Here is a 13,423-nt window from a genome sequence, read left to right on the forward strand (position 1 = left end):
CGTAGCCACTTTGCATAATTTAGGAGTAACCCTGAACTACCTCTAAGTAGCTGGAAGTGAGAAGATTAGAAATAAGTTGATAATACAGTTTCTCTTCAAATGCTTCTTCTAAATGTTCAATACTGTGTCCCTGAGGAAGTCCCATTATTAAAGCTGAGTGACTCTGAAATCACCTTGACTGTGAGGTGTAGATATTTGAGAGTTCTGGGGATTTTCCTCATCTCACCCTTACAGCTTCCTTTCTGTGGTCTTTGTTGCGATGATTGCACAGTTACTTGCAAAACTTGTCCCTCAGTTTATATTATCTGCAATCAAGGCTAATTGACAGGGGTGATAGGAATTACTATGTGTAGTCTCGACATATAAATCCAATGAGGTTATTAATTGATCCTAAAGGTTCCTGTAAACTTTCTCCAACTTGTTCACAAATAAATGATGAAGAAGAGTTTCTGTGCTTTTCGGACACCTTTTTCCCCTTATTGCATTAATAATGCTAACAAAAATAACAGTGCACACTTCTAATTGACTTACAGAAGATCCTAATGCACTTTGCAAGTGATATATACTTGAACATGGGAACTCTTCCTCTCCTCTCTGACACAGCCTGGCGTGGGGTGGAACGCAGCAGCTGTTTGACAGCATGACAGTAGATGCGGCATTGGGACGAGAAGTAGGAGAACTCCGCTGTGACCCATAGAAACTATGAAGAATTTAAGGTAACCCAAAATTAGAAGCTGATCAGGACATGAGGATTTAACAGTTGGCTGATGGAGAAGTTTCATTTCTCTGCAAAGTGCATACTGTTGTGTTGTTTTGTTTTGTTTTTCCCCGAGGTATGAAAACCTGCTCATTTTCTGGTTCAACTTTACTTACTCCAGGCTTGGTTACAGGGCAGTTAGTGAGCCAAGGCATGGGCTACACAAAGTGATGCGCAAGGTGTTCTGCCTTATCCCTACCTATACGGATAGCGTGGTATCTGCTTTTAAAGTGCAGTTATCCGTGTTGCATAAGCCTCCTTCGGTATCTACACAGAGGGCTGTTAGGCTGTAAGATACCGTGCCGTAGATATGCAGTAAAGCAGCTTCCCTGGGGGTAGGCAGTCCGTGAGAGAGAAGAGCAGTGCCCCTGCCTCAACACCACCTCTAGTATCTGCAGCACTTGAATTTTTCCCTGGGGGCCTCTCCATTGCGTGTTGACCCAACCTGACCCTGCTTGCCTTGCAGGAACTGCCTAGATCACAGCTAAAGGTGGTATGGCTGTAGGCATGAAAGCGTAGGGTCTGACACTGATTGTATCAATGAGCAGGAAGCCTTATACTGCTCGATGTGTTCTTAGTGAACGCTGAAGCCAAAACATTCATGCATTTCTCTTTTCATCTGTTATCAGTAGAACATATTTAACAATTGTCTGAAAACTACATGTTTAAAAAAAAAAAAAAGGCCAAACCCCCTCAATTAAACCGTTTCTAAAGCGTTCTCCTTATTCAGGATGGGCATGAATAAGGGCAGAATTCTCTCATGATTTTCTGACAGGATCATTCAGCCTTAAACTGAAGTGACCTCATTCCGGAGGGGCACGAGGAGCCCAGGCTCTGAATTTTTTCTTGCTGTGGCTGCTGCTGCTGTTTATGCTGTTAGCAAGACTTCTGGTGAGTGGTGTACCAAAGAGTTTGCAGTGACAAGAATTACCTCTGAATTCACCAAAGGAAAGCCATGTGTGCGTAGGTTCAAAGGAGAAGAAAATGTCTTTGGATTTTGGTTATTTTGGCTTGGGCTTTGGTTTGTAGTTTCAGTCTAGTCCCTTGAGCTGCCACTCTCTGACAGTGAGTTCACGTTTCAGCTTTTTTTCAGTTGATTTGATTTTGCGTAACAGGTCAGATCTTTCCTTAGTTATGATCAGACAGTGCTGATGGGTTTACTAGGGCTGGTTTTGAGGTATAACTCAAGGTATAATGTGGTCCTTTGTGTTCAGGTATATGTGAGAACAGAAATATTTTTAGTGATGTGTGTTCCCACTTGAAGTACATACTCTTCTTAAAGCATTTGTTTTGTTTGGTTGTACAGACCAAAAATGTTTATCTTCTGTTTTCCCTCTTTCTGTTGCAGAAACTGACTGGTCAAAGATTGGTTTGACTTCAGATTATTTTTTTTTTTCAAAAATTTTCCCTTACCTTAACATTTCCTGGGGTGAACCGGGGCAAATTTCAGCAGTGATTTCAATGAGCCTGACACAGAATTAGGCATAAGTGTCACAAAATTCAGTATTTGTGCATGATTTCAAAGTTAAACCAAGCAAAACTGAGCAGCTTTGTGTTCAGAACTGAAGAAAACTCAAATTGCAATGCAAAGCAAAAAGGAAGTCTGGTACTTCTAATGCTGCTGAAGTTAGTGAAGCTTTTGAAGCCACCAGCCATTAAAACATGCTGATTACTCCAAAGAGATGATAATGTTTTTGGGAGTCAGGTGAACAGTTGGTATGAAGCTTGGGCCCTGGAAAGTCAGCTGCTACTGACGGTAATGGAGTCAGTGTCCCTTGCTGACCTTTTTTAAAGGGTTTGGACACTGTGTGTAAAGAGAGTAGAATATATTTTCCTTCACATAACTGAAGATATGGGTGTGTGACTGTAAGAGTTGCCACTGCCCAGGGGCAAAGACTTGGAGTAATTTAGCAGGAGCACAGACACCTAAAGAGAAAGAGACTTACCAATAAGTAGACATAAAAAAATTAAACCAAACTGGTGGTTCTGGTTTCAGGTAGTGACTGTACTGGTTTCGCATGAGAGAGACACTATATACAGGGAGCATTAGGTTATAGTGCTAGCAATAGCCTTCCAAGTACCGCTCAGACAGCCACAATTGATTGATTTTGTACCTCTAATTTTGACTTCTTTTGATCAGTGGGAAAAACAGATTATTCTAGGCCAAGGGACCAAACCCCACTATCTTGCAGTCATGAGTAAAGCCTGATTCTCTCCAAGCTGCACTGCAAGTTCTATCATGTGTGACTCATGGCCTAGTTAAACAGTCGCAAACAGAACACAATCCCAGCATTAGCTGCGTTTTCACTAAGCATATCCAAGTATTTTCTGTCTCTTGGAAAGTCAGATAACGTGGTATTAAATCATCTGCCTGCCTGACATTGGGTTGCCAAACCAGAAGTGATATCTGTCGTGAACGTGCAGGACTGGGTTGTCCTGTGAGCACGCTGGATGGCTGCCTGGGATGACTGGCTTAGAAGGGGAAATTTCTGGGTGTTATCAACAAGTACCAGCACCGAAGTGTTAATTGGGCCCTTACTTCTTAGATGTGCATGTCTGTGTTAGCGTATGAGAAAAATCAGCTATGGAAAGTAAAGCTTCCAATTCTCTGTGTGAGTATGATGGAGGAAGGAAGCAGCAAAATGTATTTTGCCCAGCAGAATAACCTGAGGAGGCTCAGCCCTGTGTTTTCAGTGAATAACTACTGGGTAGTCAAATGAAGTCAGGAAAAACATTCCATTTTGACGGGTACTGTGCATCTGAAATACAAAACCTTGACATAGTGTGTAGGGTGTTCCAAGGGATGCATAGCCGTAGTGCCTTTTTTTTTTTAATATGGTCCTTGGTGAAAAGCCAGATGTGCTATAGGTAAAACTTCCATCTGTGATCCTCTCGTTTCTAACCTGGATGAGCTCTTAGATCTGCTAACGTGTAGCTTTGAGTCTCTGCCTGCAGCAGAGTGTTGTTTGTGCATCTTGCACTCCTGTTCCTTCATCAAAAACCAGCTCGTGCCAAGAGAAGTGTCTTTCCAGGCTGAGGTGCTCTTAAATGAAACACCTAATTTTTATTGTTTGGTACCTAATGTTTTATGACTACAAACTGTTATGAGAATATCGATGACTTCAGAGACTTCAATCCCTTTGAATTATTCTCTTTTCAGATGTGTTTGCTTTAACTCTCACCTGTTACACGGCTTTCCATCTTTGCTGCCCCACATTTGTCACAATTAGGCTATGCGAATACCTTTTTGGCTTTCAAAGCTGGCTTGTGTTGTTTTTTCATTTGGGTTTCACAGTTTCTTTAGAGGGGGAATTTTTTTGGTTAATACTGAACCTACCAAGTAATGTAGATGCTTTGCACAATAATTTTTTAAAAATCCCCCCAAAACAAGTGTCTCCCAGTGGACTGGAATACACGAGAGGAGAGCAGGTGGTGTGCAGAATGGGAGGGCAACTCAGAAGAGCTATGTTCAGTGCCCACCCCTTAAACATTCCCTTTGCTCAGTTGCATTTGCTATTTCCTTTGCTGTGTTTAATTTCTAATGATTGTATTTCCTTTCCCCATCCCTCTGACATATCTGTTTAGCTTCTGAGATGTGTGGCACAGAACTGTGTGTCCAGGCATGGATGTGTGTGCAGAGCAGGACCCCAGTGAATCTCCCAGCTCAGGGAGAGGACAGCAGTGACTGCGTTACCATCCTGCTGCTGACATGATTATATTCCCGCCTTGTGAGCTCTTGCATTTGAGGTTGCTTGTCTCTAGGTAACTCCTCAGTGTAGGAGCAAGAAAAACACACTCTGCAAGTTGCTGCAGCACATACAACCATAGAATCATAGAATAGTTTGGGTTGGAAGGGACCTTCAAAGCTCATCTAGTCCAACCCCCCTGCCATGAGCAGGGACATCTTCAGCCAGATCAGGTTGCTCAAAGCCCTGTCCAGCCTGGCCTGGGATGTCTCCACAGGGATGGGGCATCCACCACCTCTCTGGGCAACCTGGGACAGTGTTTCACCACCCTCAGTGTAAAAAAATGTATTCTTTATGTCTAGTCTTAATCTTCCCTCTTTTAGTTTAAAGCCTTTACCCCTTGTCGTATCACAACAGGCCCTGCTAAAAAGTCTGTCCCCACCTTTCTTACAGGCCCCTTTTAAATACTGAAAGGCCACAATAAGGTCTCCTTGGAGCCTTTTCTTTTCCAGGCTGAACAACCCCAACTCTCTCAGCCTGTCCTCCCAGCAGAGCTGTTCCAGCCTCTGATCATTTCTGTGGCTCCTCTGGCCCCTCTCCAGCAGGTCCATGTCTGTCCTGTGCTGAGGGCTCCAGAGCTGGATGCAGTACAGGAGCATCCTGCCACATTCAGTCATCTCCTTCCCTGAGGCTTCGTAATCACTTTGTCCCATATTACACACATGGTCTGAGGAGGCACAGCACTGATTATCCAGGAGTCCCAAACTCCATTAACCAGACCCATCAGGGTGACTTTGCTGTTACCCTTTTTCTGGTGAGGTTTAGGGGATTTGCTGGCCGGTCTGCAGGTGTTAAAAGGCTTTGCTACTTCACTTCTGTCTCGACAGATTTCCCTCTGAAAGCGTTGGAGCACTGCAGCTGCATCTGGCTCAGGGTGACGTTGCCTAATCTGCCTGCTGCTGTGAAGCCTCCTGGCCTTTGCCATCTCTGGGAAAAAGACCTCTGTAGTAGTAATGTGCTGTGTCTGACTTACAGCTGCAGGATGCCTTCTTTTTTTCCCTGCTGCATCCTTCTTACTTTTATTCAATAACCAGGGAGTAGGTGTTTTCTGTAGCCGGTGCTTTCGTCTGCTGTTCCCTCGCTATCAAGTGCACATCACATGATTGCAGGCCTCACCCAGACCCAAGCGGCTGCAGATCGCAGCCTGTCGTCAGCTGGCACTGTTCCCAATTCTCCAGAGCTGGCAACTGTCCTCTTTTCTTTGAGCTCCGTTAACGGGAACAGATTAGCGGTGGGAGCAGCCGGAGCACTGCTTTGTGGAGCTTTACTCCTGTATACCTCCGGTTTTCCACATATCTTGCCAAGTGAGTTTCCTGATCGTGGGCTATGTCATTTGCTGTGCTCCCCTTCCCTGCCCCCACCCATTTCCTGACATCACTTTTATTTTAAATCCTTCTGTAGCAGTGGTCCAGTTCTGCTGGAGCACTCCACCCAGGACTTCCGAATGTAGTAAATCTTGCAGGATCAGGAGACTCATGTGGTGTACGGAGCTAGAAAAACTACAAAGCTTTGTCAAACTTAGGAAAGAAATCCTAATAAAACAAAGAGTATTGAACTTTTTTTTTTCCTTCCCATACTGTGTAAACTTCATTTGGTGAGGCTGCTCTACCCTAAGTAGAAACAAACAAACAAAAATCTAAGTTTGTCTCTACTGCAATCTCCTGCAGCAATTTTTAAATGATTTGGCACAAAGGAATAAATAAAATACATTCTCATTGTTTTAAGTGGTCCACTCACAGTGCCTTTCTAGACTGTCATCGTCATCTTATGAAATGCCGTGGGCAGTGTTTAGTTTGCCAGTGGTTACACCGTCTGGCCTCAGAGGTCATTCTGCAAACAGTCCAAAGCAAAGGTTTGCAGTGCTGCTGATTATGATAATCTCTTGGCAATTTAACTGCCATATACCATGCTAACGGAGGCTTTTTATTCATATGGAAAATGTTGGAGCCCCCACTGGCATTATGACCAGCTACTTTTCTGCTGGAGGTCTGTAAGATCCAGGATTTCCTTACTTTGGTGGCATTTAGGCTTGTCCCGTGTGCTTGCTGATTCAAATCATAGAAATAGACACAAGCTGGATTTTGCTCTTTGCTTTTCTGTTAAGCATGGACACTGGGAGTAAAAGGACTTGTCAAATTTTGAACATCATTTTTCCCCAGTGTAAAGTCAGAGTCTTTCTAGCCACATAACTGGGGGAGAGATCGGATGGATTTGAGTCATGTGTGTTCATAACTGGTCCCAGCATGCACCTGTTCCTAAGAAAACTAATTTATTTAAACAGTGGGCAATTAATGGAATTTATAGCCCAGCACTATGTATACAAGATTAATAAGCAGTGTCCTGTAGGACACCTGAAATTTGCTGCCCTGAAACACTGTGTGGGATCAAAGTGCCCTTCACCATATTGCCCATGAGCTAAGAATGCTGACCAGACACTCCTGCAGCCCAGGGCATGTTTGCTGCTTTCACAGGGAGGAGAGGAAGGCTGAAGGGGGTAGTTTGTATATGAAATGCCCTCAGGTCACTTCTTCCAGATCAGTTCTCTGATGCAAACATGGCTACCCCTTCTGCCTACCTTTGCCTCCTTTAGCCACAGTTCAATTTCTGCTCATTTTGTATCTGTCTGAAGATAGCAGCCCTGGTAGTGCAGTGTCAAAGCCCTGGAGAGAAACAGTGCCTGGCAGAAAAAACGTCTTGTGTGGACTTAAATGGCTTTGAATACTGCAGAAGGAGTGATGGTTGCTGGTGAAATTTTTTAGGGGACCCTGACTGTTTCTTGGCAGGGGACGTCGCAGTTCTGGATGTTCCACCATTGCGATCAGGCAAATGCTCCTTTTAATTTTTGTGTTGCTGAGGATTTTGCACCTTTTTTCTTTTTTTTTTTTAAATTTTTTTTTAATTGACTGTAGTTATCTCCCTCACAGTAGGTTGAATAGCAGCGTGACACGTGATCTGAATTATTTTTGTGTCCTATGTCAGAAGACAGTGGTCACTTGCGAGCAGAGCATGTTTGTGTGACACACTTGACACCCTCATCTTCCGCACTTTATTGTGGCTCTCAGGTTACTTGCAGGGGAAATTCTGAGGACTGGCTGTTGTGGGGAGCAATGTCATGAACACACCAGGATCAGTCTGTGTCCAAGGTGGTCAATTTCTGCGTGTCTTCCCCAGAAGTGACACACAGTGGGGATTTTTCTGCTACTTATGCAAATTAACACTTGCAAATGATACTGACATGGGAGGAGCTTTGAGCTTTCTAGAGAACAGGTTTAGGATTCAAAATGTTGACCAAGTAGAGAAATCACCTGAAGAAAATAAAAAGTGATTCAGAAAAGGATGAGCACAAAGTTGTAAACTTGGGTGAGAATAAGGGGCTGCCCAGATACAGAATGGGAGACGGCTGAGCAGCAGCACTGCAGAAAGGGGCTGGAGTTGGTGGTGGATTCCAGGCTGACCATGAGTCACAAGGCTTGTACACTCATGAAAAAGGTAAGCTGGGGTTTATAAGGAAGAAGGTGCAACAAACCTTTTACTCAGCTGAGCTCGGTGAGGTCTCAGCCTGAGTCTTGAACCAATTTTCTGCTCGCAGCTGTCAAAACCAGCGATACATACAACTCAAAAGTGGGCCAAAAAAACCCCCAACAAGCTAGAGGAAAATAGCATGAGTGAATGATTCAGCAGACATGACCTCTGAGGAGAAAAGGAAGGTATTGGGGTTGTTCAGTCCATGGAAGAAAAAACTGAGGGGATGGATGGGCATGATAGCACCTGTAAAATGTAGGAAGGAATAAACTGTTCAGCACAGATGCTGGAAACAGGTCTGTATTCTTGTGTCTCAGGGGAGCTTTGTGCAGAGCTGTCCCCCTGACCGGCTGTCACCAAAAATCCAGATAAGACTCTTTCTCTTTTACCGAATGTATTTCTCTGGGTCTGTGTTTCTGTGGCAATGTCCCTGCTCCCGCTCTGTTGTGCGGTGGTCAGGAATATGTGGTGCAAAGGGATCCTGTGCTTCCAATGACGGGAGAGCCGCTGACATGCACCTCTGATCGATACGTGCCATGGCAAAGCTCGCGCTGTGCTGAGAAGGCAGCGGATTAGTATCCAGGTGTGGCTCCACAAATGCTTGGTCAGAGGTATGCTCTGACATCAGGCAGCGAGATTTTTGGCTCCTAATGTGTGGAAGTTTGGCTTGCACGAGAAGGCCAGTCCTTTTTCTCCAGGAGGCTGAAGGCAGGGGAGTTGACTGGGGGAAAGCAAGAATGCTGCTTTAGGCTTGCTGCAGGACTTGGTGCTAAGAGCACACGGCTACAAGCTCTCAGGGTATGACAGACGTGCCCTGGTAGATGACCCTTTAGCACCAGCGGTCAAAGGGTGGCGGTCGTGTTGTTGTAAGGGGTTTGTTCCCATCTTTTAGGGAGATTTTTGTCTTGGGGACAGGCTCGCTCTCCTCCATCATGTGGCAGCTACCGCAGCAGAGCAATATTAGGAAGTAACATTTTAGCTGTCTTCCGCGTGATTAGTCCTGCTTGAAGGAGGGGGAAGGGCCTCATACTCTCTATTAATCATTTCTTCTTCCCTCCTCCCATCTGCTCAGTGATTCCCCTGCTCTTGCATACACCACTAATATTTGATCACTTTATTTCTCTCCCTGCCTCTCTCCCTCTCCTTGTTGATTCTTTCTTGCTCCCGGCTTCTTGCAGAGATGCTACTCAATGACCTGATTCTCTCCCATAGCTCCCTTAAAAAGAAAAAAAAAAAAAAAAGAAAGAAAAAAAGAAGGGAAAAATGAAAAATATATTCTGAAGTGTCCAGTGTCTCATTCCCCTCTCCCTAGACATTATTTCTTTTCCTAGTGGTCAGCACCTTCAGCTGAAGTTATGGAGCACGTGTGGGCAGTGCCTGCTTCCCTCTCCTCGTCTTTGTGCCCTCCCCAGCAGCAGCAAGCCTGACTCCTCCTCCACCTCCTTCTCCTCCAGCTGCTTTCACCAGCCTCCTAGCTCTTCTTGGCAATGAGGAGCCCGGACATCTGTATAAGCAGCTGGAAGCAAGATGGGAGAGCCAATATCCTGCAGCTCACCAGATCTCTACAAACCTCAGCTCAGGAACCAACTGCTTAATTCACTGTGTTTCTGTACTATTTAGTTTGCACTGCACACTTCTTGTTTCTCAGCATCCTGACAAAGCCATAGCATTATTGATACATGTAATCTCATAGCTATGGCTTGCTTTTTTTTTAGAAATCTTGTAGCCAGTCTGTAAAACGGAGTGCTCCTATGCTACAGTGAAAGAAAGCAAATTTAAACTTTGTTTCTGCCTGGATCTTCAACATTACCTACCAGTGTTACCATGTGGCTCTAAGGACAGGGTTTAATCCTGCATTAACTAAAATCTGACCTCTGTCAAACCACCAGTGCTACCACAAAGTCATATGCCTGAGAACGCAGCGAAAGTATTTTGCTGGTTCTCTGTCGCTTTCCCACCTGATTTACATCAAAACCTTCTTGTGAAGACGACTCTGGTGATGTTCTGAAAGGTGACAGAGTTATCTTTGCCTGTAAACACTGGAAGCCAGCATTAAACTGAACTCAGCAAGGCTGGCCTTCCTACAGAAAGGAGAACGAGAGGTGCAGAGTTCCTGCTACCGTTGGCACAGAAGTGGGAGAAGCTCCCGGGTGTCGGGAGTTGCAGCGCTTTGCAGCAGGGCTTTTGGGGATGGGCCCCTGAAGGGAAGCTTGAGAGTCGTGTTGCCGTGAAAAGCCTCACAGCGTGTTACATGATGCAAGCTACTTGGCAAATGCTGTAATTGTGTCACTGGAATGGCTGAGCCACAGTGCTCAGGGAGAAGGTTTTGCCATGTGAGTGTGCGAATGCACGGTACCCTCCCCTGGTGCAGGAGGGCATGCTGCAAACTGCTAGGATTGCTGCGTTTGTGTGGCATTGCTTGTATTCTGGTTTGGGATTTGAAATTTGCCGCTTGCGTGGCTGAGAGCATGTAATGACATATAACTAGAGAGATGCTTTAAAACCGTCTTTTCAAAGGACTCGGAAAGATGAGCATGACGATTAGGGACATTTTTATAAAGCCTTCAGCCTGGCGTCCTGTTTTACTCTTCCAACAAACTGCACTTATGCAGAAAGCAGCTATTGGCATTTTTAATGTCTCATTCCCTCAGCAGCTAGTGGTAGCTGTTTGCTTTTAAATGTCATTATTTGCACCCACAGCAGTTGGAACTGAGAGGTTTAAGATGAAGGGGATGGCGTTAGAAATCAGGCTTCAAACCACCAGCTCTGACATGGCTGAGCAGTGCTGTGTAGCACGGACATGGGTAGGATGTGTGGGTACACAGAGCCTGCATGGGGTGTTCCTGTCAGGTGTTAAAGTCCAGTGTAAAGCAAATACCATTACAAGTAGCCCCAAAATGTGTCTCTTTTTGTTCCTTGTCTCTAACCCTTTGCCATGAAACAGAGCTCTCATATTTTCCATTCCTAATTCAAGAGCTGGAGGGATCGCTAAAGCCAGGTATCAAATTACAAGAGAAAGAGTGAGGACATTTGGTTGCAGCTTCACCGGCGCACACAGTGCACCCAAGCGACCATTTTCACCAGCCCCCAAGTCAGTGTTAAAACTGTGTAAAGGAAATCATCTTTTCTCCAAGTCTGTCCTTGAGAAGGACAGTGTCTGCAAGGAAAGTTCCTACAAATAGAGGTGTGTGAAGGCTGGGAAGAGGAGGAAGAAAAAACCCTGTAATGTTCAAAAAAGCATCTCATCCATAGTACAGGAAATGTTGTTCCTACTCATCTAAGCTACTAAAAGAAAAGTTTCAACAATAACAATTTTCAAATTAAATCCTTTGAATGGCTCATGTGTGTAGTTTTAAATTAAAATGTGACTCAGCCAGGAATTGTTACTATTACTGGTACTGTTTTAACTTTTAAACTGAGTCTACTTCAGATATTTGCCATGTCCTTGGTTGTCACAGGAGGCTGACTAGAGGTGGTGACAAAATATCCTTTATGGCAGGGGTGTCAAACTCATTTTTGCTGGGGGCCACATCAGCCTCACGGTTGCCTTCAAAGGACCGAATGTAATTTTAGGACCATATAAATGTACATTCGGCCCTTTGAAGGCAACTGCGAGGCTGATGTGGCCTCTGGTGAAAATGAGTTTGACACCCCATGTTATGGGCTGACCAAATCAAGCTTGGATCTCTTCTGCTGAAACTGAGATTTGAGACTCTCGTCTTGAAGTTAGACATGAGCTTGAGCGAAGATTTCAATGTGTAAAAGAAAACCAAACGCCCGTATTCTGTTTTTCCCTTCTCATTGCCATTTTTCCACCTCCTTGCTAGCATTTGTTTCCTCGTTGGTTTTCCTTTCGCTGATCTCCATGTGTTACTTCTTTTTGTTTCTCAGATGTACTTGTCTGGCTGGAAGAGATCTGCAGCCAACTCCTCTACCATTTCCCCACCTTGCCTTTCCTCCGGTAGAGCTGATGGGAAATGCCATATTTCCCCCTTCCCTCCTCCCACTGCTGCCTTCCTCTCCTGCTTCTCTTTCTTGTAGAGCTAAGTGAAAAAATGCTTAACAAAAAGGACTTTGGCTAAGAGAGGAGCAGAGCAAGCTCAAGTTATTTCCCTGTATTTTCTACTGTCTGCCTGTTCCTGTGAGCAGGCACTCAGCCTTTGAAGCTGGATATTCTTAGGAGTCAGTTGAGATTGATTTTGGAAAGGGTAGTAGTGGACTGACATTTGATTTCCTTGTTTAAGTGTGACTGTTACCCATATGCTGGAGACCACATGTGAGTTACAATGCCCACTCTGTGTTTCCTCAGTTTTTCTGCCCAACCTTCAGTTCACATTTTGGTGGCTATCTTCACCCTGAAAAGCGGTAGTAATTGTGTTCCCTTTCACATTTAAAGCTTAGGTTAAAATTAAAACATGTACAGAGCTGCAGGAGCCCTGGGACGCATCTACAGCCCCAAAGGCCGCCTTATACTCGACTCGGGGGCTCTTCAAAGAGCTGAAAAGGAGAATGTCAGTGTTGTACACAAGCATTTTGCTTCCTGCTGCTTATGTTGGCAGTTGTGAAGGTGCCCCTAAACTGTAGCAGTTGTGAGTGTGTGATTGCTGTATTGAGATACTTTGTGAACTACGTGAACCCTAAATGCAAACCAAATATGTAAAAGCATGCTGAGATGAGAGGGGAAACGTAAATGAATCTGTGTATTTTCAGCCTATCTGTCTTTATTTTTCCCAGTGTAGCAGACAGTGATTTGTTGCGTGTGTGTCATTTGTGTGCTGCGTAACATGAACAAAGAGTGTCCGTGCAATATTAAAGACAGAAATTGAACTAAAACTGTCCAGTTCTTCTCCTCCTCCTGCCACTCTTCCAAGCCATTTTTTTTTCCTGTGTGGGCTGTGTGTTGTTGCTTGCGTGCTTCCAGAGCTCAATGAAACATGCAGCGCTTCTGGATAACAGACAAAACAGAATTAGGTGCTTTGTTGTTATGCATGCGCCGAAGACCAAGGATAAGAAAAGACTTGTTGTCTCTTCCCTTCCTCCTCTCCACAGACCTTCAGCACAAGGAGCCAGAGATTGAAGAAGTTGACTCAAGGGAGTCTGAGCTCTTCTTATGTCTAAGTCACGGTGGGAGTGATGTGATGTAGGACTGAGCAGAGGCACTGTGCTTGCCTAACTTTGGACCTGGACAAGAGGAAGAAATGCTGTGAGACAACCTCTTGTCAGCAGCTTTTCCCTGCAGTCCTCCAGGCAGGCTGGCTGTATTCCTGATAGACAGGTCATATCCTGCCAGACATGAAAGACATGGAGTGAGGCTGTACAGCCTATGCTCTGCAGGCCTGCAGGCTAGATAGGTCCTTTGAGCCTTTGCCCATGAATACAGGAAGGATGCACTGTGAAA

The 13,423-nt window shown here is 44.8% G+C and overlaps 1 protein-coding gene across 6 annotated transcripts in view; it reads left to right on the forward strand.

Annotated features, from left to right (window-relative positions):
- SERTAD2 (SERTA domain containing 2) overlaps positions 1-13,423 on the forward strand; it is an 84,574-nt gene that overhangs the window by 26,723 nt on the left and 44,428 nt on the right. For 3 of the 6 annotated variants that reach the window (XR_011738123.1, XM_065834789.2, XM_065834791.2), the window contains exon 2: positions 604-716. The exons of the other annotated variants lie outside the window; for them this stretch is intronic. Coding sequence is in view for 1 of the 3 variants with exons in the window: in XM_065834791.2 (XP_065690863.1) it covers positions 703-716 (14 nt within the window). In the remaining 2 variants the exon portion in view is untranslated. The remainder of the gene's footprint in view (positions 1-603; positions 717-13,423) is intronic. 6 annotated transcript variants of the gene reach the window in all.

The sequence above is a fragment of the Patagioenas fasciata genome, chromosome 3 (assembly GCF_037038585.1).
Source record: "Patagioenas fasciata isolate bPatFas1 chromosome 3, bPatFas1.hap1, whole genome shotgun sequence".
Classification (NCBI taxonomy): Eukaryota; Metazoa; Chordata; class Aves; order Columbiformes; family Columbidae; genus Patagioenas; species Patagioenas fasciata.